We start from the raw sequence: 26,073 nt of genomic DNA, 5'->3' as shown, positions 1-26,073 counted from the left end.
GCTCTGGATCTCGAGTCTGTATTATCTCAGACCCCAATACTCCTTTACTGGGTTGTATCACAGAGTCTCCGACCCAGGGAGTCGATAGAGGCTGCTTTAAACTATGGGGGGTGCCAGGTTGCACGTTCTCCTATGGTGTGATATCTTTGCCACCACCACTCCCTCACTGGGTCAAGTCCCAGGAGGCCCAATACTGCGATTTCTCCTCTGTGGCCCGCAATTTGACTCACTGTTCTTGAGTACGCAGATGTAGCTGTACTGGACTTGGTGAATTCACTGCTGCTGCCGCCGCCGGTGGCAATATGGCGCCTCTGCCACGCCCTCGGCCATGAGGCTGGCGTATTTTTTCTTCTCTGGTTTTGATTTCCACTCTGAATCCCTGCAGCGTGTGCTGAGCTCAGCCACTGGGAGCTTTAAATGCTGTCTGCGCCGAAAGATCCCGCCTGGCTGTTCCGCAGCGGCTCACCTGGCTTGCTGTAGCCGTCCGTTGAGTTCGCCGCTGCCGCCAGCAGTATGGCGCTGCTGCCGCGTCCTCGGGCTCGTGTGTCTCCTCTGTGGCCCTGAGCTCTGTTCTCAGTCCGCTTTCTCTCTGGAGCCTGGTGGTTTTTTTTGTTTTTCTGGTGATGGTGTTTTCTGGCTATGAAAGGCGCTCTTTTTGTGGTAATGGAGATTGGTTGTTAGCGGGACTCTTAAGCCCCGCTTTTCTCGGTCACCATCTTCCCGGAAGTCCCCGAGATTAGATATTTTTCACAAGAGAAGCATAAAAAGTAAAAGCCATCATATAGTTCTTTGGGTATTTTCCTTACAGTCTTGCTCTGTATAAATATAGATGAACGTATGGAGAAATATTGAGCAAAGAGAAATAAGCTGCATAGATTTAATTATGACCTAATAGAAGAACTCACTGGCAAAGAAAGAGGTAGCTTAGGAAGAGAACCGTGCAAGTTAAAGTGAAAAGTGATGTTGGCCAGGAAATATTTTTTAAGAATTGTTTAGAAGCTTTAAACATTACAATCTTAGATCTATCATGGAGCTCTATTTCTAACTCTATTACTGTATTGGTTAGCATACTATCTAACTACCATAATAAACAGCTCCCCCTCAGCTGCACAGTGGCTCCAATACAACTAAATATTAATTCTTGCATATCTAACTGAAGTCTGTGAGTGGCTTTCCTTTCCTCGTAACCCAAAGACCCAGGCTCCTTTCATTTTGTTGTAGTGTATTAGTCCCTAGGACCATCGTATATGTACCTATATCTAGCCAGCAGGAGGAGCAAGAGTGTTCGAAGACAGTATGCCTGCTTCTTTAAAAAGCTGATTGGAAATGGTTCATGTCATTTCCCCACCACCACCACCCTTACATATATTTAGTGAGAACAGGCACATGGCTAAACTAACTATTATTGAGAAGCTCAATTTGTAAAGACAGAGCAGTGAATTTTTGGTGAATTGTTAGTATCCTCTGTCACATACACTGTTTTGTCTTATTTGTTTGATTGTGGTCCCCAATCACAGTTACAGTACTGATTTTTATCTCTTTTCTTTTTTATATTTTTAATTTTATGTGGATCATATTAAAAATGACATACATTCAGACTGCTTGGTGCCCTCTCTCTCCCCACACTTCCCCTTACCCCCTCCCAACAATGAGTGTCCAGGTTGACCATGCTACATTCATACTTTTACACATATTCGAACGTAGCTCCTCCGTTAATCAACCTAGCCTTCTTCGTCTCCCACCCTTCCATTTCAGCTTTGCTGAGGTTTCCCCTACATTATCTGGAGTCCCTCTCCTGGGTATCTTTCCAAAGGGATTGAAATCAGAGAACTACAGTAACATATGCATACCCATGTTCATAGCAGCACAATTCGTAATATCTCTTTCTATGATTAATACTATAGTAAAACCCAAACTCTTTGGCAACATATTAGATTTGACACGGATTGTTCTCATTTTATTGCTTTAACCTCATCATATTCTACATTTCTCACTGTGCTTCGATCCAAATTACATTTTCCACATTCTTCAAATGTGCCATAAAATGTGGATACTTCCACACCTTGGCCTATGCTGTGTCATCTTCATGGGAAACCTTACACCTTTTCTACTTAGCACCTCAGGTTTTATGCTCAAAAAGGCTTTCACCACTCCTTGCCTCCTTCTTGCCTTTATAATCTTACCATTCTTTTAGTATTTCTTGTAGAGCTTCTCATAATTCTTTTGAGCAATTACCACCTTTTATCATATTTACTTTATGTCTATTTCTCACAAAAGGTGAGGTCAAATTTGACTCCATAATACTAAAGCAGATTGTCCATTTAGAAACTTTAAGCCAGGCATGGTGGTGCACGTGTGTAATCGCAGCACTTGGGAGGCTTAGACAGGAGGTTTGTGCAGGTTCGAAGCCAGCCTCAGCTTCTTAGTGAAGCTCTCAGCAACTTAGTGAGACCCTGTTTCCAAAGAAAATAGAAAAATAGATCTGGGAGTGTAGCCCGAAGGTAGAAAGCCTCTTGGTTCTATCCCCAGTACCACAAAATAAATAAATAAATAAAAACAGAAACTTAAAAAATTGAGACACACTCTTCTATTTTTGAAATTATCTAATTGCATTTCAAATGAGTGCTGCAAACTTACATGGCACTAATTAATTAGAAATAGAAATAGAAATTCTCACTTTTTCTTACCCTTCCTTTTTACCTGCCTCACTCTCCTCTACCCCCATCCTCCCCACCTGTTCCACAACTTTAAAAACTCAGTAGTCTTTTCCGGTGTGGTGGTGCACACTTGTAATCCCTGTTTTTGGGAGGCTGAGACAGGAGGATCGCACAGGTTCAAGCCAGCCTCAGCTACTTAGTGAGGCTCTCAGCAACTTAGTGAGACCCTGTTTCCAAATAAAATATAAAATAGGTCTGGGAGTGAAGCCTGGGAGGTAGGACGCCCTGGGTTCCATCCCCAGTACCACACAAAAAAAACCCTCAGTATTCTTAAACTAAGTGTTCATTTTTATGGCAGTTCTCAATACCTGTATTATTTTGGAAATTCATTTATAAGCCATTATTGAAAAAAATGTGGAACTTCTGGTTGACATAGTCCCTAAAGGAGAAATTTGTGTTCCATGAAAAATAGATCAGGGCCAGGAGTGCTGGCGCATACTTGTAATCCCCACGCTTGGGAGGCAGAGACAGGAGGATCGCACAGGTTTGGAGCCAGCCTCGCTGGCTTAAGAGACCCTGCTTCCAAATAAAAATATAAAATAGGTCTGGGAGTGTAGCCCGGAGATAGAAGGGTTTCCAGGAACCCAGTACCACCAAAAAAAAAAAAAAAAAAAAAAAAAAGAAAGAAAGAAAGAAAGAAAGAAAAGATCAAAGAAGTCAAAATTAAAAACTATTGTTAGTTATATAAACATATATAGTAAAACATGTTGCCTAAGTCATATGTTCTTTAATATTTCCTTTCTGTTTCCTGATTGTAATTTTGTTCATTTGGCGTATTACAAAACATTGCTTAAAAATTACAGTGTTCATAATTAAGCTTCTTTATAAACTCAGTATTTGTAAGAAACTTTCATCATAAAAATCTTTGACTTTGTTTCCTTTATTGTATGATTCCAGAAATTTAGTACAGATTTATAAAGTACTTTCAAATTAACTAATTTATTTTATTTTTTTAAGTCTTTTGGTTTTTGCTGGATTTGTTTATTTTATTTATTTTTTATTTTTGGTGGTACTGGGAATGGAACCCTTGTACCTCCGGGCTACACTCCCAGACCTATTTTATATTTTTTTATTTGGGTCTCGTAAGCCAGAGTGGCTGGCTTCGAACCTGCGTGATCCTCCTGTCTCCGCCTCCCAAGCGCAGGGATTACAAGCGTGCGCCACCATGCCTGGCTCAAATTAACTAATTTATACACTGCTTCCAAGGTTCCTCGAGTGCTAGGTGAACACTACTCCTGGGCTACATCCCTGTCCCATTTTTCTCTATTTGCAGCATATATTGTTTTCAAAACAGTTATTCCTAAACTAATACTCCTTGTCTTATTTACATTTGTCTTATAGTTTATCGACACGTGACATATGGCCATTTCAGACATATTTGAAAACAGAATTCTATTATGACATTTGTTTCGCATGGTCTCTTTTTTTCTTTTTAACAGAGATATGACGGAAGTTGTCCATGTTAAAGATAGGAAGGAAGCAATTCATGAGTTAAAATATTCCCCAGATGGAACTTACCTTGCCGTTGGCTGCAATGACGGCTCCGTTGATATTTATGGAGTTGCTCAGCGTTATAAAAAAGTTGGCGAATGTGTCGGATCACTTAGTTTCATCACTCATCTGGACTGGTCTTCAGACAGTAGATATTTACAGACAAATGATGGAAATGGAAAAAGGCTTTTTTATAGGATGCCAGGTACAATTGTCTAATCAGTTGTGTAATTTGTATAACATTTGTACAATATTTTAGGATTTCACTAGAAACAGTATAAGCTGCATTTGAATACAGGAGATCAGAAATGATCCGAGCTAACATTTTGAGCATTTTTATAAGGCTGTCCCTTTATATTGACATCCTTTTGGAGTCATCCTCAGGATTATTCAGGAAAAACTAGCATATAAAAATTGTACATATTTAGACAGTACAGTGTCATTTTATATACATGTATAATACATTATGAGATGATTGACAGTCAAGCTAATATATCTATTGCCTCATATAGGTAGTTTTTGTGTATGTCGAGAACATTTAAGATATCTCCTTATCATATGTTAACTCTACAGTAATACAGTATTATCAATTACAGTCAAAATGCTGAACATTAGATCTTCAAAACCTATTTATTTTGCATAACTGAAACTTTGCACCCCTTGACCAATATCTCCTCATCCTTATCACTTCTCCTAGTCCCTGGAAACCCCATTCTAACCCTTTTTGTTCTTTAAAACTCCTTTGAGTGGAGGATCTAAAACAGACTCATTAAATTCCATATCATTTGACTAGTATGTGGTAAAAAAATCTGATTGTGTATTAGAGAGTCAAAGTGAAGTGTTATTTTTGTGGGTAGAACTAATTAAGTAAATACAATTGCAATAAAAAATGTGTGACCATAAGTGATTTCTGTCGTTACCTCAAATAAATGCAAATATTAACAATATAACCAAGAACCTAAACTGGAAAACATTTCCATAAGATTAAAAAAAGGATTCATCAAAATGTTACTTCCTAGTACTTTATTCAGTATGATGCTTAATGAAATTATCACTATCTTCTAAGAACTTATGTAATAAGACTAACCACATAAATGAATGCATTATCCATTCATTAATAATGTGTGTATTAGGAGGTTTACTGAGTCTTAAAGTTAGTTCTCGTATCTGATGTAATGTATTACTCTCCACTGATCCTTCCTTTTCTCTTTTTCCCCTCAATTATATATCTTATATTTCTTTTTTAATGTGATTTGCCATTTTTCATAGCTTTACATTTCTTATAACCTATCTTGTTGTGATTGATCTGCCATGACATTAATAGGATTCAGTTTTATTTTCCACATGGGCGAATCTGCTGACAATCATATTAAATGTGTGTGAGATTCTAAGTCAGTATAATTTTGTTAGTGGCTTCTTAGGAAAGTTGCTCACATTTTGTTTTCTCCTCCCCCACACTAACCTACCTATTCATGTATTCTCTCACTAAAGTGGGAAGATATTTAAAATTTAAGATTATGATGTTATCAGTTCCATTAAACTTTAATGAAAAATCAAAGGAAATAACTTTTTAAATTAAGATTGGTTTATTTTTAGGAGGAAAAGAAGTGACAAGTAAAGAAGAAATAAAAGGTGTTCATTGGGCTTCGTGGACATGTGTTTCAGGCCTCGAAGTAAATGGAATTTGGCCCAAGTATTCAGATATCAATGATATAAATTCAGTAGATGGAAATTATATTGGCCAAGTTTTAGTTACAGCTGATGATTATGGAATTGTGAAATTATTCCGATATCCATGTTTAAGAAAAGGTATATTTTCTTTCAAAATATTTTAAGTAAACTTCTCTTTCATAAAAGACTTATGTTCTTGAATAAAATTAGTATTGAAATAAGAACACTTCATATTTTAAGGATATACTGATTGGTAAAGACTTTAATTTTAATAATTCAATTTTTTTCAGGTTAAATATCTTTTTGGTTATGAAGTTTTTATTGAATTTTTATTTTTTAATTCATATAATGAATTAGACTTTTTATAGTAGTAGTAGTAGTAGTAGTAGTAGTAGTAGTAGTAGTAGTATTGGAGATTGAACCTAAGGGCACTGTACCATTAAGCTAAAACTTCAGCCTTTCTTATTTTTTTATTTTGAGCCAGGGTCCTGTTAAATAGTACAAGCTGGCCTTGAACTTCCAGTCCTGTCTCAGCCTCCCAAGTATTGAAATTATAGGTGTGTGCCACCATGGCCAGCATACTAATTTCTTTTTAATGAAACAAATTTTCTCCCTACTTTGTGAATTGTTTCATTTAGTCAAGCTGTGTGCTGATGGTTATACACTTCTTGTATCTTATTACCTTTAATCATTTAACACATAGCTCTTGAGAGTGATTTTTCTTATGCATTTTCTCAATCCTAAAGTAGTTAAATCTGCAAACTTAGGTCAGTTTGGAGCTGTTGCTTTGTTGGTTTTCATGTGTGAGTGTTTTTGCTTAAATTCTTAGCAAATATTGTTTGACAATTTTAATAACGTGAAAAATAAAAGTTCTCATGGGTTATTTTCTCTATATTTTATATATCACCTCTTTTTTCTTGGATCTCTTCTAAAATGTTGATATTAGTCATTCTATACAGAGACCTGAAGATCATTATTCAAAATATCTCTATTAGCAATCATTCATTTATTCTGTGTCTTGCTTCAAAATATCTTAATCAGCTTATAACAAGTTCATAAATATTAAAATAATTATAAACCTAAAGAATCACTACCAACCAGGCATGTTGGCACATGCCTATAATCCTACTTAGGAGGCTGAGACTGGTGGATTGAAGGTTTGTGGCTAACCTTAGCAACTTAACAACGCCTTTAGCAACTGAGTGAAACCCTGTTTCAAAATAAAAAACAGGAGCTGGGTTTGGTGCAAGCCATGCTTGTAAGTCAGTACTTGGGAGGCTGAGACAGGAGGATCACAGGTTCACAGCCAGCCTCAACTACTTAGACCCTGTTTCAAAATATAGAACTGGTGATAATAGCTTTGAGGTGGAATGCCCCTGAATTCAATCCCCAGTGTCACAAATTAAATTATTTATTTATTGATCAGTTAATTAAAAATATTCTGTCCCTGGGTCCAGTCCTCAGTAACACACACACACACACACACACACACACACACACACACACACACCAGATAAAGAAAATGACAGTAGTAAAAGATCAAGTTTGATTCTGAGCTTCCTAGAAAAATAAAATTAGGCATGGAAAAATAGTTTTCATTGTATTTTTTAAAAGATATCATCCTTACTTCTTAGAGCCTTAATTTCTTCTGAGATTTAATTCTCAAAGGACTCTCTCCTACACACGATCTTTATATTAGGTGCATGAGTGTATATTCATAGACCATCAATACCCCGAGCAGACACGGTGATGCTTTTCACCTGGCTTCTTGATAAAATCTGTTAGACAAACATTAAAATGAGCTGGGCGTGGTGGCACACGCTTGTAATCCCAGCATCTGGGAGGCTGAGACAGGAGGATCACAGTTCATGGACAGCCTCAGCTTCTTAGTGAGGCCCTTTGCAACTCAGTAAGACCCTATTTCAAAATAAAGAATAAGAAATAAGGCAGGGGGTGTAGCTCAGAGGCTGAATGTCCCTGGGTTCCATCCCCAGACCCACAAAAAATATTTAAAAATTTTTCTTTACATTTGGAGAAATTGAGTGTATACCATCTTAGCCAAATGATACAATTTAATATGTCTAATGATAGAACACATTGTGCCCCTCAATAACTAAAACAGCACAATATTGCCTATGCTAAAAACATATTCCCTGACTATAATTACAAGAAACATCAGACCAACCCAATGATTTTGTATTACACAAAATATCTGGATTAAAAGAATAGCTATAAAGGACATTATAGCGGGGTGTGGTGATGGGTGCTTGTAATCCCAGCATTCAGGAGGCTGAGACTGGAGGATCACAGTTTGTGGCCAGCCTCACTACTTAGTGAGGCCCTTTGCAACTCAGCGAGACCCTGTTTCTAAATAAAGAGTAAAAAAAATAGGGTATGGGGTTGTAGCTTGGAGGTTGAATGTCCCTGGGATCCATCCCAAGACCCGCAAAAAAAAAAAAAAAAAAAAAAAAAGAATAGCTATAAAGGACATTATTGGGACGAGTGGGCATATTTAATTAATATGGTATGCTGCGTTGGTTGACTTTATTTTGAATCAGCCTTGCATTCATGTCATAAGTCATATTTGGTTATGTTGTATAACCTTTTTTTTTGTACTGGAAAAAGAACTCAGGAGCATTCTATTTCCAAGCTACACCCCAGCCCCTTCTTTCCTCCCTCCCTCGCTCCCTTTTATTTCTTTATTTTGTGGTACTGGGAATAGAACTTAGGGGTGTTCTACCTCTGAGCTCCACCTCCAGCCTTTTGTGTGTGTCTGTTTTGAAACAGGGTCTTGCTAGGTTGCTGAGAGTCTCACTACACTGCTGAGGCTGTCCTTGAACCTGTGATATTCTGTCTCAGATTTCCAAGCACTGGGATTACAGGCATGTGCCACCGTGCCCAGCCCATTTTTTTATTTTGAAACAGGGTCTCACTAACTTGCTGAAGGTCTTACTAAACTGCTGAGACTCCCCTTCCTGCAGTCCTCCCCTCTCGGCCTTCCAAGTACTGAGATGATAAGCGTCATCACCATGCCTAGCGTGTAATCCTTTTTATATGTTGCTAGATTCTGTTTACTATTTTCATGGTGGCTTAAGTTTTTAAAAGATGCTCTGGCTGCGTGAGTTGAGAATGGTATGTGTCAATATGGATTAGACTTGTCTTTTGAATTTCATTTAAGATTAAAGTCTTGATATGAAAAACAGTTGCTCCCTAGGCTTTTCTCAAACCACAAAGATAATGTCATACAGCTTTTGTAATTTCTATTAAATTGTATTCCGAATCAGTACAGGAAATATTTACATCCATTGACATCAACTTATTCATTTGTTCATTTAGCTAATTTTTGAATCAGTATTTTTCCGTTTGAGTATGATCAATGGAATGATGACAGTAGTTCATGTATAGACATTGTTGTTTGAAGTGGTATTTTTGTGCTGACATTTGTTTATAATTTAAAGATGTATTTTTGTTATAGGGGCCAAGTTTAAAAAATACATTGGCCATTCGGCTCATGTAACTAATGTCAGATGGTCACATGATTATCAGTGGGTTATATCTATTGGTGGAGCAGATCACTCTGTCTTTCAGTGGAAGTTTATTCCTGAAAGAAAACTAAAAGATGCTCTTCACATTGCACCCCAAGGTGAGTAGTACACACCATGTAAAGAATTTCCACCTCGCCGGGCGTGGTGGCGCACGCTTGTAATCCCCGCGCTCGGGAGGCAGAGACAGGAGGATCGCGCAGGCTCGAAGCCAGCCGCGCGAGCTGGCTTAGGAGACCCTGTTTCCAAATAAAAATGTAAAAATAGGTCTGGGAGTGTAGCCCGGAGATAGAAGGGCTTCCAGGAACCCCAGGACCACCAAAAAAAAGAATTTCCACCTTGAATAGTTCTTCATAAGCTTCAAAATAACTACTTACCAATTGAGATAGAAATTCCAAATGAAGTTTTAAGTCCATATCAAGTCAGATGTCCCAGAGTGTGGAATACAAAGTACTTTAGCAAGTGATGAGTGAAGGAAAAGCCAGACATTTAATAAATCCCCTGGGAGATGGGTATCTAGGTTTTGTATGTGCCTTTTGAACAAAGATAAATGATGTAATGTCATTTTTTTTTGCGTGCAGTATTTTTTAGCTATTTTCATGTTAATTATAGGTTACATCCACTTATATTTGCACAGACATTTAAATTTGATGTAGCGGGCATTGGGGAGCCAGTGAAGGGATTTAATGCAGCTATTGAGTTTGCAGTGAGTGGAGAGGAAGATAATCTGTAGTACAGTTTACTGACATCAGTGTCACTTGAATAGGTAATTTCATTTGATTGTTTTACAGTTCGTCTTCATGTCAGCTGACTCAGTCAGCTCTTAGTCATTAATTTTACAGTGCTGTTTGGAAAATGAATTTTCTTTAAACAAATGATATTTCATTTTTAAAAATCACAGAAAGTCTGGCGGACTCTAACAGTGATGAATCAGATTCAGATCTGTCTGATGTTCCAGAACTGGATTCTGAAATTGAACAAGAGACACAGCTCACCTACCGTCGGCAGGTAATCTCCTGTTACCACGCCCAGTCTCTTCATCTTGCTGCCTGATACCTATCTACTGTTATCTTTTGTGGCTTTAACTTTCTAAGCAAAATAATACTTTATCATTTCCCCCCCTTGAAGTGGTAAAGCACACTTGTGTGCAATGTTCTTTTACAGTGTTTGATATACCATGTATACCTGAATTGTTTTTCCCCGTAGATTTTTGTATAGTACACTCCCATTTATTCTCTTTGAAACATTTTCTTATGAAGTATAAAGATTTCCTGGAGCATTTAATAGCTATCAGTGTAATACCTCAAAAATCTAAGTTCTATCCAAGGAAGTAAATTTTACAAAGTACCTTCTTATTGAAGACAGTGGCTAAAGTTGATCAGCAGTAACCACAGTGTGTGAAAGCTATATTAGGAGTACATGAATACCTTTATTAATGCACATTCTAAGAATATTCCTACTTGTGTGTATTTTTAAAGGTTTACAAAGAAGATCTACCTCAGCTTAAAGAACAATGCAAAGAGAAACAAAAAAGTGATACTTCTAAAAGAAGAGAACGGGCTCCGGGAAATAGTATTCGATTACACTTTGTTCACGGGTACAGAACAGCTATTTTTCATTTCTGCATTTGATTTTGGTTTGCACTAGTTATGGGACTTGGAGAGAGTCATTTAGTGTTTCTTTGCCTCTGTCTCCCCATCTGTAAAACAAAGATAACAGTGCCTTATAATGTTCTGGTAAGAAGGAAAGGAATGTTAGCGTGGGTTAGGACGTTGTCTAGCACACAGCAAGCACGGTGTACATCTTTATTAAATAAAATGAAAGTTTGGTATTTATAGAAACAGGGCATCTTGTCTTTTAAAACTGTAAGAGATAAGCATCTCTCCTAAATGTTTCTAATTTGGGATGGCATGCTGACTTTCTTTTTGCCTGAATGTTTTGGCTTTCATGGTTGAATTTCAGTAAAATAATAGTTTGCATTCTTTTAAAATGTCTGGCAATACAAGTTTTACATTTCAGCTTGGCAGCAAACAGATTTTCCAATCAAATTTCTTCTACCCTTTACCAGCCCTGATTTTCTTACCAGACTGGTAAAATACATTCTAAGAATTTTAAAAATGATTTATTAAGAGTATTTTCCCTCCAGTGCTAAAACAGGCAGTATTTTTATTCTGTTGTGTTTTATGAAGCACAAAGGAAGGATGCTAAAAATCAAATTATATTGATCATTTAAAGAAAATTTGGTTACTATTTTCTGGAAGAGCATAATATTATGAAATTACTTAAACTTCTCTCTTGAATATAGTATATTCTCATGGTTCAACAATCTGTATAACAGGGTATAATTTGAAAACTTTCCTCACACTTCTGCCCTCCCCAACCACCATTCCTCTCCTGCGTAGGGAATCACTGGTACTTAGTTTCAGAAGTAAAAATGGATATATATATTCTCTTCCATACCCTTTTGCTTATTAAAACAAGCCTTTTGTTTTACAGTATACATATTAAATGTTATAATTATACAAACAGTAATATACTAGACATATTTTATGGACCTTGCTATTTTCACTCAATATGAGATTAGCCATCTCTAATCAGAGCAGTTCATAGAAGCATCCAGGATCTGAATAATTGGTCAGTATCCCTTAAAACTGGAAATTAAATGGCCCAAAAGGAACCTGCTTCTCTGCATGTTCTGTATTGATAAGATAAAAATTGTATATGACTGTTTTCTATATTAGTTACAGAGGTTATGACTGTCGAAGTAATCTCTTTTATACTCAAATTGGTGAAATTGTGTACCATGTGGCCGCGGTGGGTGTCATTTATAATCGCCAGCAGAATACGCAGCGTTTTTACTTGGGTCATGATGATGATATTCTCTGTCTGGCTATTCATCCTTTGAAAGACTATGTGGCCACAGGCCAGGTAAGATCCCTTGAAAGACTCTGTAGCAGTAAGCCAGACAGGTTAGGCCTCTTTTGGATCTTAAGTTAGATGAGTCTACTTAACATACGCTGTTCTAATTATATACAGATATATACATATATATGTTGTGTGTGTGTGTGTGTTTTCTAGAAAATGGAGAGCAAAGAATTCGTGTGTGTGTGTGTGTGTGTGTGTGTGAGTGATACTGGGGCTTGAACCCAAAGGCATTTACCTCCAAGCTACACCCTCAGTCCTATTTTTTTTTTAATTCTTTATTTTGAAACAGGGTCTCATAAATTGTGAAGGACCTCAGTAATAGCTGAGGCTGGCTGTAAACCTGCGATCCTCCTCTCTCAGACTCCCAAATATTGAGATGACAAGTGTGGGCTACCATGCCCGGCTATAAAGAATTCTTTTGAATGAAATTTTATTAACATAAGTAAAGTTTACCCCAGCTTTTTTGTAGTTTTCTTTATAGTTTTATTGTTTTATGTATTATTTATTTTTGCTAGTTATTTCAGAAAGTATTTTTCTACATCCTATTCATAAAAGATGCAAAAGCATGCTTAATAATAGATTTATACTGACTTATCAGTCCTTTTTTAAATATGCTTTTATTGGTGCATTGTAATTATACATAATTAGAGGTTCAGAGTGATAGAGTTATACATGCATGCAGCACTGGTGTGCCTTGATGTACAAAGAGGATATATTTCATTATCCTGATAGAGGAAGCAATTACTTGAATCTGGAGAAAGAACAAATAATTGATAGATTCCTTGTACACAAGTGAATCTGATAAGCCAAGTGTGTTGTTCTGATTTCCATCTCTGTGACAAAGTATATGAAATAACACAATTTAAAAGACAAAAGATTCTGGCTTACAGTTCCAGAGGCCCGGTACCTGCTTCCGTTGCCTTTGGGCCTCTGGCAAGGCACAGCAGCATGGCAGGGAACAGATGATAGAGCAAAGCTGTTTGCCTCCTGGTGGCCAGGACGAAAAAAAGGGGGGCTGAGACCCCAATGTCCATCGCAAGGCCACTCACTCAGTGACCCAGCATCCTTCCACTAGGCCACCTCCTGAAAGTTCCACTACCTCCCTGCAGCGCCCCAGCCAGTAAGCAAGCCTTTTACACATGAGTCTTTGGGTACCACTCCAGATTCAAACTACAGCGCCAAGTTAAACAGTAACGACAGATAACTACCGTCCACTTACAGGCTCGCTCACCTGCTTCACGCTTTTGTGTGTGTGTGGGGGGGTGAGTGCTGGGGTTGAACTCAGGCATTCTACCTCTGAGCTACTTTATTTCTTGTTTTGAAACAGGGTCTCCCTAAGTTGCTGAGGGTTTTGCTGCGTTGCTGAGGCTGGCCTTGAGCCTACATCCTCCTATCTCAGCCTCCCAAGTATTGGAATTACAGGTTGCACTGACTTGCGTGGCTCATGCTTGGTGCTTTAACCTTTTCTGAACCTTTGTTTATACCATTACGTAGTCTAGAATATACTTACTGCTTTTCTTTGTATGCAAGCCCTACGCTTCTGAAGGCCCAGTTTTTTGTTGTTGTTGTTGTTTGTTTGTTTGTTTGTTTGGTTTGGTTTCTTTTTTAGTGGTACTGGGGTTGGAACCCAGGGGCCTTCTTCTACTTCCAGGCTACACTCCCAGACCTATTTTATATATTTTTTATTTGGAAACAGGGTCTCTTAAGCCAGCAAGACTGGCTTCAAACCTGCGCGATCCTCCTGTGTCTGCCTCCCAAGCGCGGGGGATTACAAGCGTGCGCACGCCCAGCCCTAAAGGCCCCATTCTGGTGCCATCTCTTTCAGAGTCTTTTCTCTGCAGCCATTTTCTTTTCATTAAGCGTATATTGGCAGATAGTCGTATTTAGTTAAAAACTTCCCAGTTTTTAATTGTATTTGAAAAGTTAGTGAATATCTTACTGCTCGTTGCATTTAGCATAGAAACCCTACCAGTAATAGATGCTTAGTAAGCATTGATTATTATGATGATGATGATTGAAGAAGGATAGGGTAAGAGTCAGGATTTATATAATTCTAGAATATTCCTAGAAATACTGAACCCAGCAGCCTTATTAGCTTTTGAACAAACATTTACAAAAAGCCATCATGTGTATAGTCTGCCTTATATTTTTATTGGTAAAATTTTTATAGCATATACAACAAAAGCTATAAAATGTTTTATTTCATCTTAACATAAAAATTAAAAATTTTACTGTATAAAATGACTCTTATTATTCTATTTCAGGTAGGGAGGGATCCTTCAATTCACATATGGGATACAGAGACCATTAAACCATTGTCAATATTAAAGGGCTACCACCAATATGGTGTCTGTGCTGTTGATTTCTCAGGTAAGGCTGGTTTCTTTGTCAATCAGAATTATCAAAATGCAGAAGCCATACATAATATTTTAATCTAAATCACTGTTACTTCAACTTGTCATTAACTATGATCTTCACAGATATTATTAAATGTGTATACTATTATTCTATTCAAATACAATGATGAAAGTATAACTTTTTTGACTAGTTTGTAATTATAACTTAATGAGTATAATTTTAATACCCTTTGCAATTTGTACATTTATATGATAATAATTTTTTTTTACCTGTAAAACACCTAAAATCACCTAAGTTACACTAGTAGTATATATCTCCCCTTTGGTCAGAACTTGATCTCACTTAATGTCTTATAGCCACAGAATAAACTTTGAAAAATTCTTAGGGAAAAAGGCTAAGAATGAAAGAAGTGATACCTAAAGTATAAGTTTTAGAGATTTTTATAAAGTAACAATTTCAGGCATCTTATAAAATACTTGCAGATCATTATGGCACTTTGCTGTGTATTTTAAAGTTTATAAATATAAGCCAGGCATGGTGGTGCACACTTGTAATACCAGCATTTGGGAGGCTGAGACAGGAGGATCCAGGTTCGCAGACAGCCTCAGCTACTTAGTGAGGCTCTTTGCAACTCAGTGAGACCCTGTTTCAAAATAAACAATAAAAAACAAATAGGGCTGAGGGTGTCACTCAGAGGTGGAATGCTCCTGGGTTCCATCCCTAGTATCACACAAAAAAAGTTTATAAATATAGGTCTGGAGCTGGGAATGCTTATAATCCTAGTACTTGGGAGGCCGAAACAGGAGGATCATAGGTTCGCAGCCAACCTCAGCAACTTGTGAGGCCCTCTGCAACTTAGTGAGACCCTGTTTCAAAATAAAGAATAAAATAGGCTGGGGATATGGCTCAGAGGTAGAATGTCCCTGGGTTCCATCCCTAATACAACACACAGTAAAAATAAGTTAATTAAATAATAAATATCTACAATGGAACTTAGAGTGTGGATTGGGAAGGGGAGGAAAATGCCATTAATAGAGAATTCTATACTAGAAGCATTAAACTAGTTCTTTTAGCTGCTCTGACTGAAATGGTGAGTTTTTTAAAAGTGAAGTTTGGGAGAAAAATATTACATATACTTTCAAGAATACTAATAATCAAGGAATAATTAAATGAATGGCAAATTAAGTGCCTCGACAGTTTAAATATCACTGGTAACACTGAGGAACTAGTTGCGCTTTGCACAACGTATGACAGAGTGGGAAGCATCCCTTTTAGTCCGAGGCTTATACTGTGAGTAAACACATGCACACCTGTCACACGTCTCATCGGTCATGGGTCTCAAGGGTTTGGCCAATTACTCATTACCTGTTGCTTTACAGTAGTAACTGAAAGTAACTTTCATGCAAAGCAGTCGTACTAATGATATGTTGTTGTAACCTATGTGTTTTCATTTAACTTCATAGTCACTGAGTTTTTATATAGCAACAGAGTTCTTATGGTGAATTTAATTGAAGTAAATTTTTTATTTCCCCCTCATTTCTTAATGTTTTCTTTCCTCCTCACTTTTTTTCTGCAGATTTTGTTTTTGTTCTTAATTCACAATTTTTTTTATGGTGCTGGGGATAGAACCCGGGGGTATCGTACCTCTGAGCTACACACCCAGCCCTATATTTTAGTCTTTTTTATTTTTGAAACAGGATCTCACTGAGTTGTGAAGGGCCTAAGTAGCTGAGGCTGTCCATTCACTGCAATCCTCTGGTCTTAGCCTCCCAAATGCTGGGATAACAAGGGTGCGCCACCATGCCCGGCTAGGGTAATATTTTGATACATATATATTGCATAATAATTAACCCAGAATATTTTATACACTTATTATTTTGTCTTTCTCTTTCTTATTCCAACCTAATGATTAGATTAATGAAGTCAGGTGAAATGACAGCAGCCATATTACATGATTAAAAAAAAGATATTTATCCCCCCACACTCACACACACTTATAAATTCTGGTCCTTTTTAATGTGATATGTATGCATGCCTAACAGCTATCATTATTTTTTAAAGTTTACATACAGGGTTGTGGCATATTAGTTCATTTCCTATTACTATAATGAAATACCTAAAGCTGAATACTTACTTTAAAAAAAAGATTTTTGTGTGTGTGTGTATGGTGCTGAGGGTTGAACTCAGGGACTTTCTATCTCCAAGCTAGCTCTCCGGCCCTGTTTTATTGTTTTATTTTTTATCTGGAGACAAGGTCTCTCTAAATTGCTGGGAGCCTCATAAGTTGCAGGAGGAGTTATCCTCCTGTCTTAGCCTTCCTAATACTAGGATTACAGGTGTGCATCACCATACCCAACAGAAAAAGATAAATTAGCTCTTAGGTGGCCCCGTGGGTTCTATCTACCTCCAATGAGAGGCTCTTTGGCTGGGTTACAGCATGATAAATGACATCATGGTGTGATGATGTCAGCCCTGAACACCCAGCAGTATTCTCTTCTGAGGGCAGAGCCCCAGTTTTAATTTGCATTTCTATCACTGTGATGGAAAGACTTGACATGGACAGCACAGAGGAGGGAGTTTATTTGGCTCATGGTTTCAGAGGTACGGCCCATAGCTAGCTCACCACAAGGCGGACATCGTGGTAACTTGGTGTGTGGTACAGGAAGGCTGAGCTCAGCTCAGTGGCAGCAAGAATCAGAGAGATAGAGATAGAGATAGAGATAGACAGAGATAGAGACAGAATGAGAGAGAGCGAGAGCGAGAGAGAGCGAGAGAGAGAGAGCGAGAGAGAGAGAGAGAGAGAGAGAGAGAGAGAGCGAGAGCGAGAGCGAGAGAGAGAGAGAGAGGGAACAAACGAGAGCGAGGGCGAGCAGCAGGAAGTGGCCAGAGACAAATCTAGTCCCCAACACCATACCCCCAGGGACATTCATCATTCAGCCATGGCCCACCTGCCTAAATTACCACCCAGGAAAGCCATTCAACTGTTAATCCTTCAGTGGATTTATCCACAGATGAGATTAGAGCCCTAATTTAGTTGTTTTACCTCTGAATATTGTTGAATTAGGAATGTGCATTCAACACACAAACCCAACCCAAACCTTATATCCCCTAATATGACATAATACCCTCATGGTGGATCTACCTATGAGCCGTTCTGCCATTTCAACACCATCAAACTGAGGGCCAAGATTTCAGCATCTAAAACTCGAGGGCAAAACAACATTCATATAACAGCATGTGACTTTGGAAAATACACACTGAATTTTTTTTTTTTTTTTTGCTTCTCAATATAAACGGTTAGTAAGTATATCTCTTTGTTACAGCGGATGGGAAACGTTTGGCTTCAGTTGGAATAGATGATAGCCACACCGTTATACTATGGGACTGGAAGAAAGGAGAGAAGCTGTCGATAGCCAGGTAGGGAGAAAACTTGATATTGCATTGTAAAATGCTATAATTACTTTGAACTTAACAATTTTTAGTTAAAAAGTTTGAAGGCAGGCGTGGTGGCGCACACTTGTAATCCCAGCATTTGGGAAGCTGACACAGGAGGATCGCGGTTCACAGCCAGCCTCAGCTACTTAGTGAGGCCCTTTACAACTCAGTGAGACCCTCTTTCAAAATAAAGAATAAAAAATAGGGCAGGGGGTGTAGCTCGGAGGTAGAATGCCCCTGGGTTCCATCCCCAGACCCACAAAAAAAAAATGTTTTTGAAATGAAGCTAATATTACTTTTTATTGCTGCTATCTTATTACCTTTGAATAAAAACATAATCACAATATAATCATTGAATAAACAATTGCAATGTGGAACCTGGAACAGAAAAAAATTAGTAAAAAAAAACAGTGAGATCTGAATGAGGTCTGAAGTTCAGTCAATAGTAATATATATGTATGTATGTATGTATGTATGTATGTGTATAAATAGTAATATATAAAAATAAAGGTAAAGACAGATAATTTCATGGCTTCTTTTTAGGTTTTTCTCTTTTGAACCCATTTTGTAATGTAACTATAATACAGAATTGGAAATAACTTCTCAATTATCCATTTACAAGTAGAGTGAATTATAAATGATAGGATATTGTATAGCAATTGGAGAACATGATATAATGCTTATTTATTTAGTAAAAAAAAAAGGATACAAATATGTTGCAAAGAAGTTACAGGGTTTTTTGTTTTTTAATTATCTATTCTTAAAGCGAGATATTAAAGTACTTGAAAATATACTTTAGTGCTTTTTTCAGAGTATATAGATAATGCCCAAATAAATGATAGTTTAAGAAGAACTTTGTAGTTGTAACAGCTATATTAAACTATAATGAATATTAAAACAATTGTTTAGCAGGGAATAGGGGTGCACGCTGGTATTCCAAATACTTGAGAGGCTGAGGCAGGAGGATGTCCTGTTCACAGTCAGCCTTAGCAACTTAGTGAGGACCTCTGTTTCAAAATAAAAAATAAAATAGGAACCGGGCATGGTGGCTCACCTGTGTACACCATGGCAGTGCACACCTGTAGTTGTAATCCCAGCATTCGGGAGGCTGAGACAGGAGGATCAAGACTCACAGACAGTCTCAGCTACTTAGTGAGGTCCTTTGCAACTCAGTGAGACCCTGTCTCAAAATAAAGAATAAAAAATAGGGCTGGGAGTGTAGGTCGGAGGTAGAATGACGCTGGGTTCCATCCCCAGTATGGAAAAATAAAATAAAATAGGTCTGAGGATGAGTTCAATCTCTAGTAACACGCACATGCGTGCGCACGCACACACACACACACACACACACACACACACACGCACGCACACAAATTGTTTTACTCATTCATGCCACAAACAACATTCCCTTAGCATAGGACTATATAAGTACCATAAGTGCTACCCAAAGAAGTTCAGTTTTGCCGGGCATGGTGGCGCAGGCTTGTATTCCCCACACTTGGGAGGCTGAGACAGGAGGATCGCACAGGTTCGAAGCCAGCCTCAGCTACTTAGTGAGGCTCTCAGCAACTTAGTGAGACCCTGTTTCCAAATAAAATATAAAATAGGTCTGCGAGGATAGCCCGGAGGTAGAAAAGCCCCTGGGTTCAGTACCATAAAAAAAAGTTGTTTTTACTGTTATTACCTTCTGTCAAATAGAGTTGACATATTAAAATAATGACAAAAGAACAAATATACAGATGTATTATTTCATGGCCCAAAGCTGAGTGACAAATGAGAAACTATTTAGTCAATAGAAATAAAGAGAGGATACAGATTAAGCAAAACGTTGTTTATGGATAGATTTATCCTCAGAGCTAAAATATTTTGTATTTATTTCAGAGGAAGTAAAGATAAGATTTTTGTTGTAAAGATAAACCCCTATGGGCCTGATAAACTAATTACAGCTGGAATTAAACACATGAAATTTTGGCGTAGAGCAGGTAAGGAAGTGTTTCTTTCTGCTTACTTGAAATTTAAGAAATTGCTGCTTTTAAAAATAATTTAGCTAAGTGCACTGTGGTATCCTGAACTGGACCTGGAACAGAAAAAGGAAATTAGAAAAACTGGTGAGATCTGAATAAAGTCTGGAATTCAGTTAAAAGTGATATATCTAAAATTATTAATATATAAAAAATGTTGGGTTTTTTGTTTTGACAAAGGGATTGTGGTAATGGAAGATGTTGACAGTAGGAGAAATGGATATAGGAGTATATAAGAACACTTTGGGTTATCTTTTCATCTTTTCTGGAAATCTAAACTTAGCCAAGAAAGATTTATATTTGAAGTGATTTACTGTTGTTTTGGTACATTTTAAACAAAGCTGCATTCATGTATATTCATATTTGCAAAAGGATTTAACAGGAGATTAATCAATTGATGTCCAGGTTCCTTTCTTCTATATTGAATAGTTACAGACATGTTTTATAGCCTAAACTGAAAATTTTAAAAATTTAAAAATTTGTATATGCTGTAAAATGATACAGAAATTAAATGAACTGGGCATGGCAGTGCACACCTGTAATCCGAGTACTTGAGAGGATGAGAAAGGAGGATTGCAGTTTCGAGGCTAGCCTCAGCAACTTAGCAAGGCCCTCAGCAATTTTGTGAGACCCTGTTTTTCAAAATAAAAAAAAGCTGAGCATGGTGGCTCATGCTTATAATTCCAGTCCTTGCTTGGGAAACTGAGACAGGAGGATTGCAGGTTCTAGGCAAGCCTCGGCTACTTAGTAAGGTCTGTTTCAAAAATAAAGAAAAAATAGGGGTAGGTGTGTAGCTCAGAGGTGTGTGGCCCTGGGTCTAATCCCCATACTGCAAAAAAAAAATTAATTAAAAAATAAAAAGGACTGGTGGTTGGTGGTTATTCTGAAGGTAGATAGACTGCTTCTGGCTTCAACCCCCAGTATACCTTCACACATACAAAGGAATTAAACATTCTATTACTTTAGTCATTTATGACTGTAAATTACAAACATGGAAGAAGTTGACATTTTAAAGCTAAAAATATTAGCCAGGCATGATGGTATATGCCTATAACCCCAGTACTTTAGAGGATGAGATGGGAGAATCACAAATTTGAGGCTAGCCTCAACAACCTAGCAAGGCCCTCAGTAATTTAGTGAGAGCCTCTTTCAAAATATAAAATAAAATTGGGCTAGGGGTATAACTCAGAGGTAGAATACCTCTAGGTTTGATCCCTAGTACCACATACAAAAATAAGGATTATTTAGAATGTTATTTCTTCTCCAAATAGCGTAGTATGTTTATAAGTCCCAGCAATATGGCATCAAATCTCAGTGGCAGGGCTTTAGGCCATGTCGGCAGGGGGTGGGGGCGCTCACCCCTTGGTGGCTGGGAATGGGGGGAGAACGAAGGTGGGCGCCAGGCACAGGCACACCCCCGAGCTCACATGCCCGTGAACTACCTCTTCCCACCACGTCCCACCTTCCAACACGCCTGCATTTCCTACACATGAGCTTCTCTGAGGGACATTTTAAATCCAAACATTAACAATTGATTTTCTGATTTGGATTTAATACTTTATCACAGACTTATAAGATCATGATTACATATCTAACAAGGTAAAGAGCATTTTCACATGTATAATTTTATTCCCACACATTAAAACAAACTTTTCATTTGAGCGTCTTAGTCACTTGTAATTGCAAATATCCAGCAAATAATACTTCTTGGTATTTCGGTCTTGAGAAACAAAAACAATAAATTATGAATTTGTTTGACATAAGATATTTAAAGAAGTAAATACCTCAAATAAAAATATTTGCAATTGATTAATTTTTTTAAGTGTAGTTAAACATTTAATACTGAGCCATAAAAGAATAAATGTCGCCAGTCGTGGTGGCGCACACTTGTAATCCCAGCGCTTGGGAGGCTGAGACAGGAGGATCGCAGAGGTTCGTAGCCAGCCTCAGCTACTTAGTGAGGCTCTTAGCAACTTAGTGAGACCCTGTTCCCAAATAAAATATAAAAAACAGGTCTGGGAGTATAGCCTGGAGGTAGAAAGCCTCTGGGTTCCACCCCCCCCCAGTACCACCAAAAAAAAAAAAAAAAGAAAGAAAGAATAAATGCCAGTTGGGCCCATGCCTGTAATCCTAGGCCTTGAGAGGCAGAGACTGGAGGGTCGCAGGTTCAAGCCAGTGCTGGTACCCTAGCAAGACCCTGTTTCAAAATAAAAGAAGGAAAAAAATTTGCCCGGCGTGGTGGTGCATGCTTAGCAGGTAGATGTTACAGTTTTGAAGAAGATGTTACGGCTTGGGAAACTGTCCCTGAGGACCCCTGTTAGGCTCCTGGACACAATTTCCCTCAAAACACAAAAAAGATAAAAAAGTGCGGGTTCTTGTCCTGAGCTAAGGATAAATATGCAATAGCCTGGACTCTTGCTGAAGATATAAAGAAGTTTATTAAAAAGATAGAAATACGTCCGGGCGTGGTGGCGCACGCTTGTAATTCCCGTGCTTGGGAGGCGGAGACAGGAGGATCACGCAGGTTCGAAGCCAGCTGGGCTGGCTTAAGAGACCCTGTTTCCAAATAAAAAAGTATAAAAATAGGTCTGGGAGTGTAGCCCAGAGTTAGAAGGGCTTCCAGGAACCCCAGTACCACCAAAAAAAAAAAAAGATAGAAATACAGAAGACAGTTACAGCCTCATGTTAATATGAGGGAGTGGTTCAAACGAAATCACCGGAAGTACAAAACATGGAACAGACTTTTTATACACATGATCTCCATCTTATTTCACATAATTCTGACATAGTAAAAGTCCCTGTAGATTCCTTCTTACTTTCCCACCAAAGTGTCGCCTTTCACTGACCCCCCTCCTCCCATCCTAGCTAGATTATCCAATTATGTAAACCTGTCTTTAGAATGAGGTTGAGGAAGTCCTAGTTCCCCTCTCCTATAGACTTGCTAATTACCTTTAACTAGGTTAATTTACACTAGAATAGTTGCCTGCTTCTAGGCAGAAACCAAATCCTTTCACAGATCTGCCCCTCACACAATTTTTGAAATATATTAATAATCAGAACTTTCTCAGATCTTCCCAGGCCATTCCCAATACTGGTACAGTAGAGAAAGAATATAAGATTGGCATGGCATGGCAGTAGTTTTAGTGTTTTTTGTAGTTTGATAGTTCATAGATAGGTATTTGTTGCAGTGACTTTTTTAAATTATTTTTTGTATTCTTAAATATATCATAAGCCGGGCATGGTGATGCACACTTGTAATCCCCACGCTTGGGAGGCAGAGACAGGAGGATCGCATAGGTTCAAAGCCAGCAGCGCAGGCTTAAGAGACCCTGTTTAAAAAAAAAAAAAAAAAGTATAAAATAGGTCTAGGAGTGTAGCCCAGAAGTAGAAGGGTTTCCAGGAACCCCAGCACCACACACACACATACACACACACACACAAAAAAAAGTCATAATAAGAATTTTAGAAAATATCAGTGCTAAAAACTGATTAAAACCAACTTTGTCCTTATCTTGTTTATACAAAAAGCTGTGGCCTAGCCGGGCATGATGATGCATGCTTGTAATCCCAGTACTTTGAGAAGCTGAGACAGGAGGATTGCAGGTTCAAGGACAGCCTTGGTCGCTTGCTTAGTCAAGCCCTCAGCAATTTAGCAAGACCCTGTTTTATTATAAAAAATACAAAGGGCTGGGGGTGTAGCCTGGAGGTAGAATGCTTTGGGTTCAATCCCCAGTATGAAAGAAAAGAAAAGAGAAAAAAGAAAGAGAGAGAGAAAGAAAAAGAGAAAGAAAAATAGCCTAAATTCTTATCATGCAAGATGTTGCCTGAGAGACCTGTATTTTTCTTTTTAATTCTTTTTATTGTTACATGTATTTTTATTCAAACAACAACAGTAGCAAAGAAACTGTACTTCTCATTGTGTACATTTTGAAAGTAACACTTTAAAATATTTCTTATGAACTAGGGGGAGGACTGATTGGAAGAAAAGGCTACATAGGCACCCTGGGGAAAAATGACACTATGATGTGTGCCGTGTTTGGATGGACTGAAGAGATGGCTTTTTCTGGAACATCCACAGGAGATGTGTGTATCTGGAGAGACATCTTTCTTGTAAAAACAGTTAAAGCACATGATGGGCCAGTGTTCAGTATGCATGCATTGGAAAAAGTAAGTAACCTAAAAGGATTTTAAGTTTAATGTAATCTGAGCATGGGGGATAGAATGTCTTCACAGGTAAAGGAAATTGACTTTCTTTTTGGTGGGGCTATCCAGTTTTAGTCAGTAGGCTGGAGTTTTTGTTTTATTCATTTTCAAACTCCTGAAGACAGAATGAAATAGATCTGCTATTTAAAAAAAAGTTTACTTATTAAGCTCTTAATAGGTGTGAAAAATTATGTTGAGTGCCTTACATATAATTACCATATCCTACCAGATAGGTACCATCATTATCCTGTCTATTTATATTTGTGGTATTGGTGGTTGTACCCAGGGATACTACCATGAAACTACACCCCCAACCCTTTTTATTTTTTATTTTGAGACAGAATTTCAATAAGTTACTAAATTGCCAAGGTTGGCCTTGAACTTGCTATCTCTTCCTTTGAAGGATTGAAATTAAGTAGAGTATATGTAATGTTCCAAATTACACACTGTGTTTCCTGTCTATATTACCAGTAATTGAAAGGCTGAGAAAGGAGGATCACAAAATCACAAGTTAGTGGCCAGTTCGGGCAATTCAGTGAGACCCTGTCTGAAAATAAAGAATAAAAAAAGGGGGGCTAGGAGTATAGCTCGGAGGTAGAATGCCCCTGGGTCCATCCCCAATATTGGGGGGGAGGGGAAACACCTAAAAGGGGCTGGGATGTAGTTCAGGGCTAGATCACCCCTGGGTTTGATCCTCAGTTCCAAGAGAAAAGAGGGAGAGGGAAGGAGGTATGGCAAGGGAGATGGAGAGGGTGGAAAGGAAAAGGAAGAGAAACTGTTTCTGACATCCTATCCTGAAAGTAGAATGTTTAGTTAGGCCTGGAGGTGCATGCCTGTAATCCCAGTACTTGGGAGACTTAAGACAGGAAGATCGCAAGTTCGAGACCAGCCTAGGTGATTTAGCAAAATTCTGTCTTAAAATATAAAAGGTCTGGGAATTTAACTCAGTGTAGAGTGACCATGAGTTCAGTCTCCAGGACCCCCATCCCCCGCAACACATACACATACACACATGGAATGTTTATTGTTTATTACATTATTGTAAATGTTTTCTCAGATTTCATGTTGATGATTTACAAACCATGATATCCTTATGCTAATTCCTGTTATTTGTAAGCTATAACTTTTGGCTATATTATTTTCTGTAGAGTTTTTCTATTTATTTATTTATATATTTATTTGTTGGGTCTGGGGATGGAAGCCAGGGGCATTTGACCTCTAAGCTACACTACCCGCCCTTTTTTTTTTTTTTTTTTGGTGGTGGTACTGGGGTTCCTGGAAACCTTTCTACCTCTGGGCTATACTCCCAGACCTATTTTATATCTATATATCTATATCTATATATCTATATATTTTTTTGCGGGTCTGGGGATGGAACCCAGGGGCATTCGACCTCCGAGCTACACCCCCTGCCCTACTTTTTATTCTTTATTTTGAAACCGGGTCTCACTGAGTTGCGGAGGGCCTCACTAAGTAGCTGAGGCTGTCCACGAACTGCGATCCTCCGGTCTCAGCCTCCCGAATGCTGGGATTACAAACATGTGCCACCACGACCGGCTATATTTATATTTAGAAACAGGGTCTCTTAAGCCAGCGAGGCTGGCTTCGAACCTGCGCAATCCTCCTGTCCCCGCCTCCCAAGCCTGGGGATTACAAGCGTGCACTACCATGCCCGGCTAATTCTTTATTTTGATACAGGGTCTCACTGAG

At 38.2% G+C, this 26,073-nt stretch overlaps 1 protein-coding gene across 1 annotated transcript in view; it reads left to right on the top strand.

Annotated features, from left to right (window-relative positions):
- The window catches only part of EML5 (EMAP like 5), a gene marked incomplete at both ends in the record, with an annotated part of 167,747 nt that overhangs the window by 72,036 nt on the left and 69,638 nt on the right, over positions 1-26,073 (top strand). The window contains 10 exons of the mRNA XM_080708026.1: positions 4,157-4,413; positions 5,805-6,017; positions 9,355-9,522; positions 10,323-10,429; positions 10,900-11,018; positions 12,163-12,349; positions 14,611-14,716; positions 18,028-18,121; positions 20,021-20,121; positions 24,125-24,327. Of these exons, the coding sequence (XP_080564152.1) occupies positions 4,157-4,413; positions 5,805-6,017; positions 9,355-9,522; positions 10,323-10,429; positions 10,900-11,018; positions 12,163-12,349; positions 14,611-14,716; positions 18,028-18,121; positions 20,021-20,121; positions 24,125-24,327 (1,555 nt within the window). The remainder of the gene's footprint in view (positions 1-4,156; positions 4,414-5,804; positions 6,018-9,354; positions 9,523-10,322; positions 10,430-10,899; positions 11,019-12,162; positions 12,350-14,610; positions 14,717-18,027; positions 18,122-20,020; positions 20,122-24,124; positions 24,328-26,073) is intronic.

The sequence above is a fragment of the Muscardinus avellanarius genome, assembly GCF_963383645.1.
Source record: "Muscardinus avellanarius genome assembly, chromosome: 12".
Taxonomy (NCBI): Eukaryota; Metazoa; Chordata; class Mammalia; order Rodentia; family Gliridae; genus Muscardinus; species Muscardinus avellanarius.
This window is presented reverse-complemented; position numbering and strand designations above follow the sequence as displayed.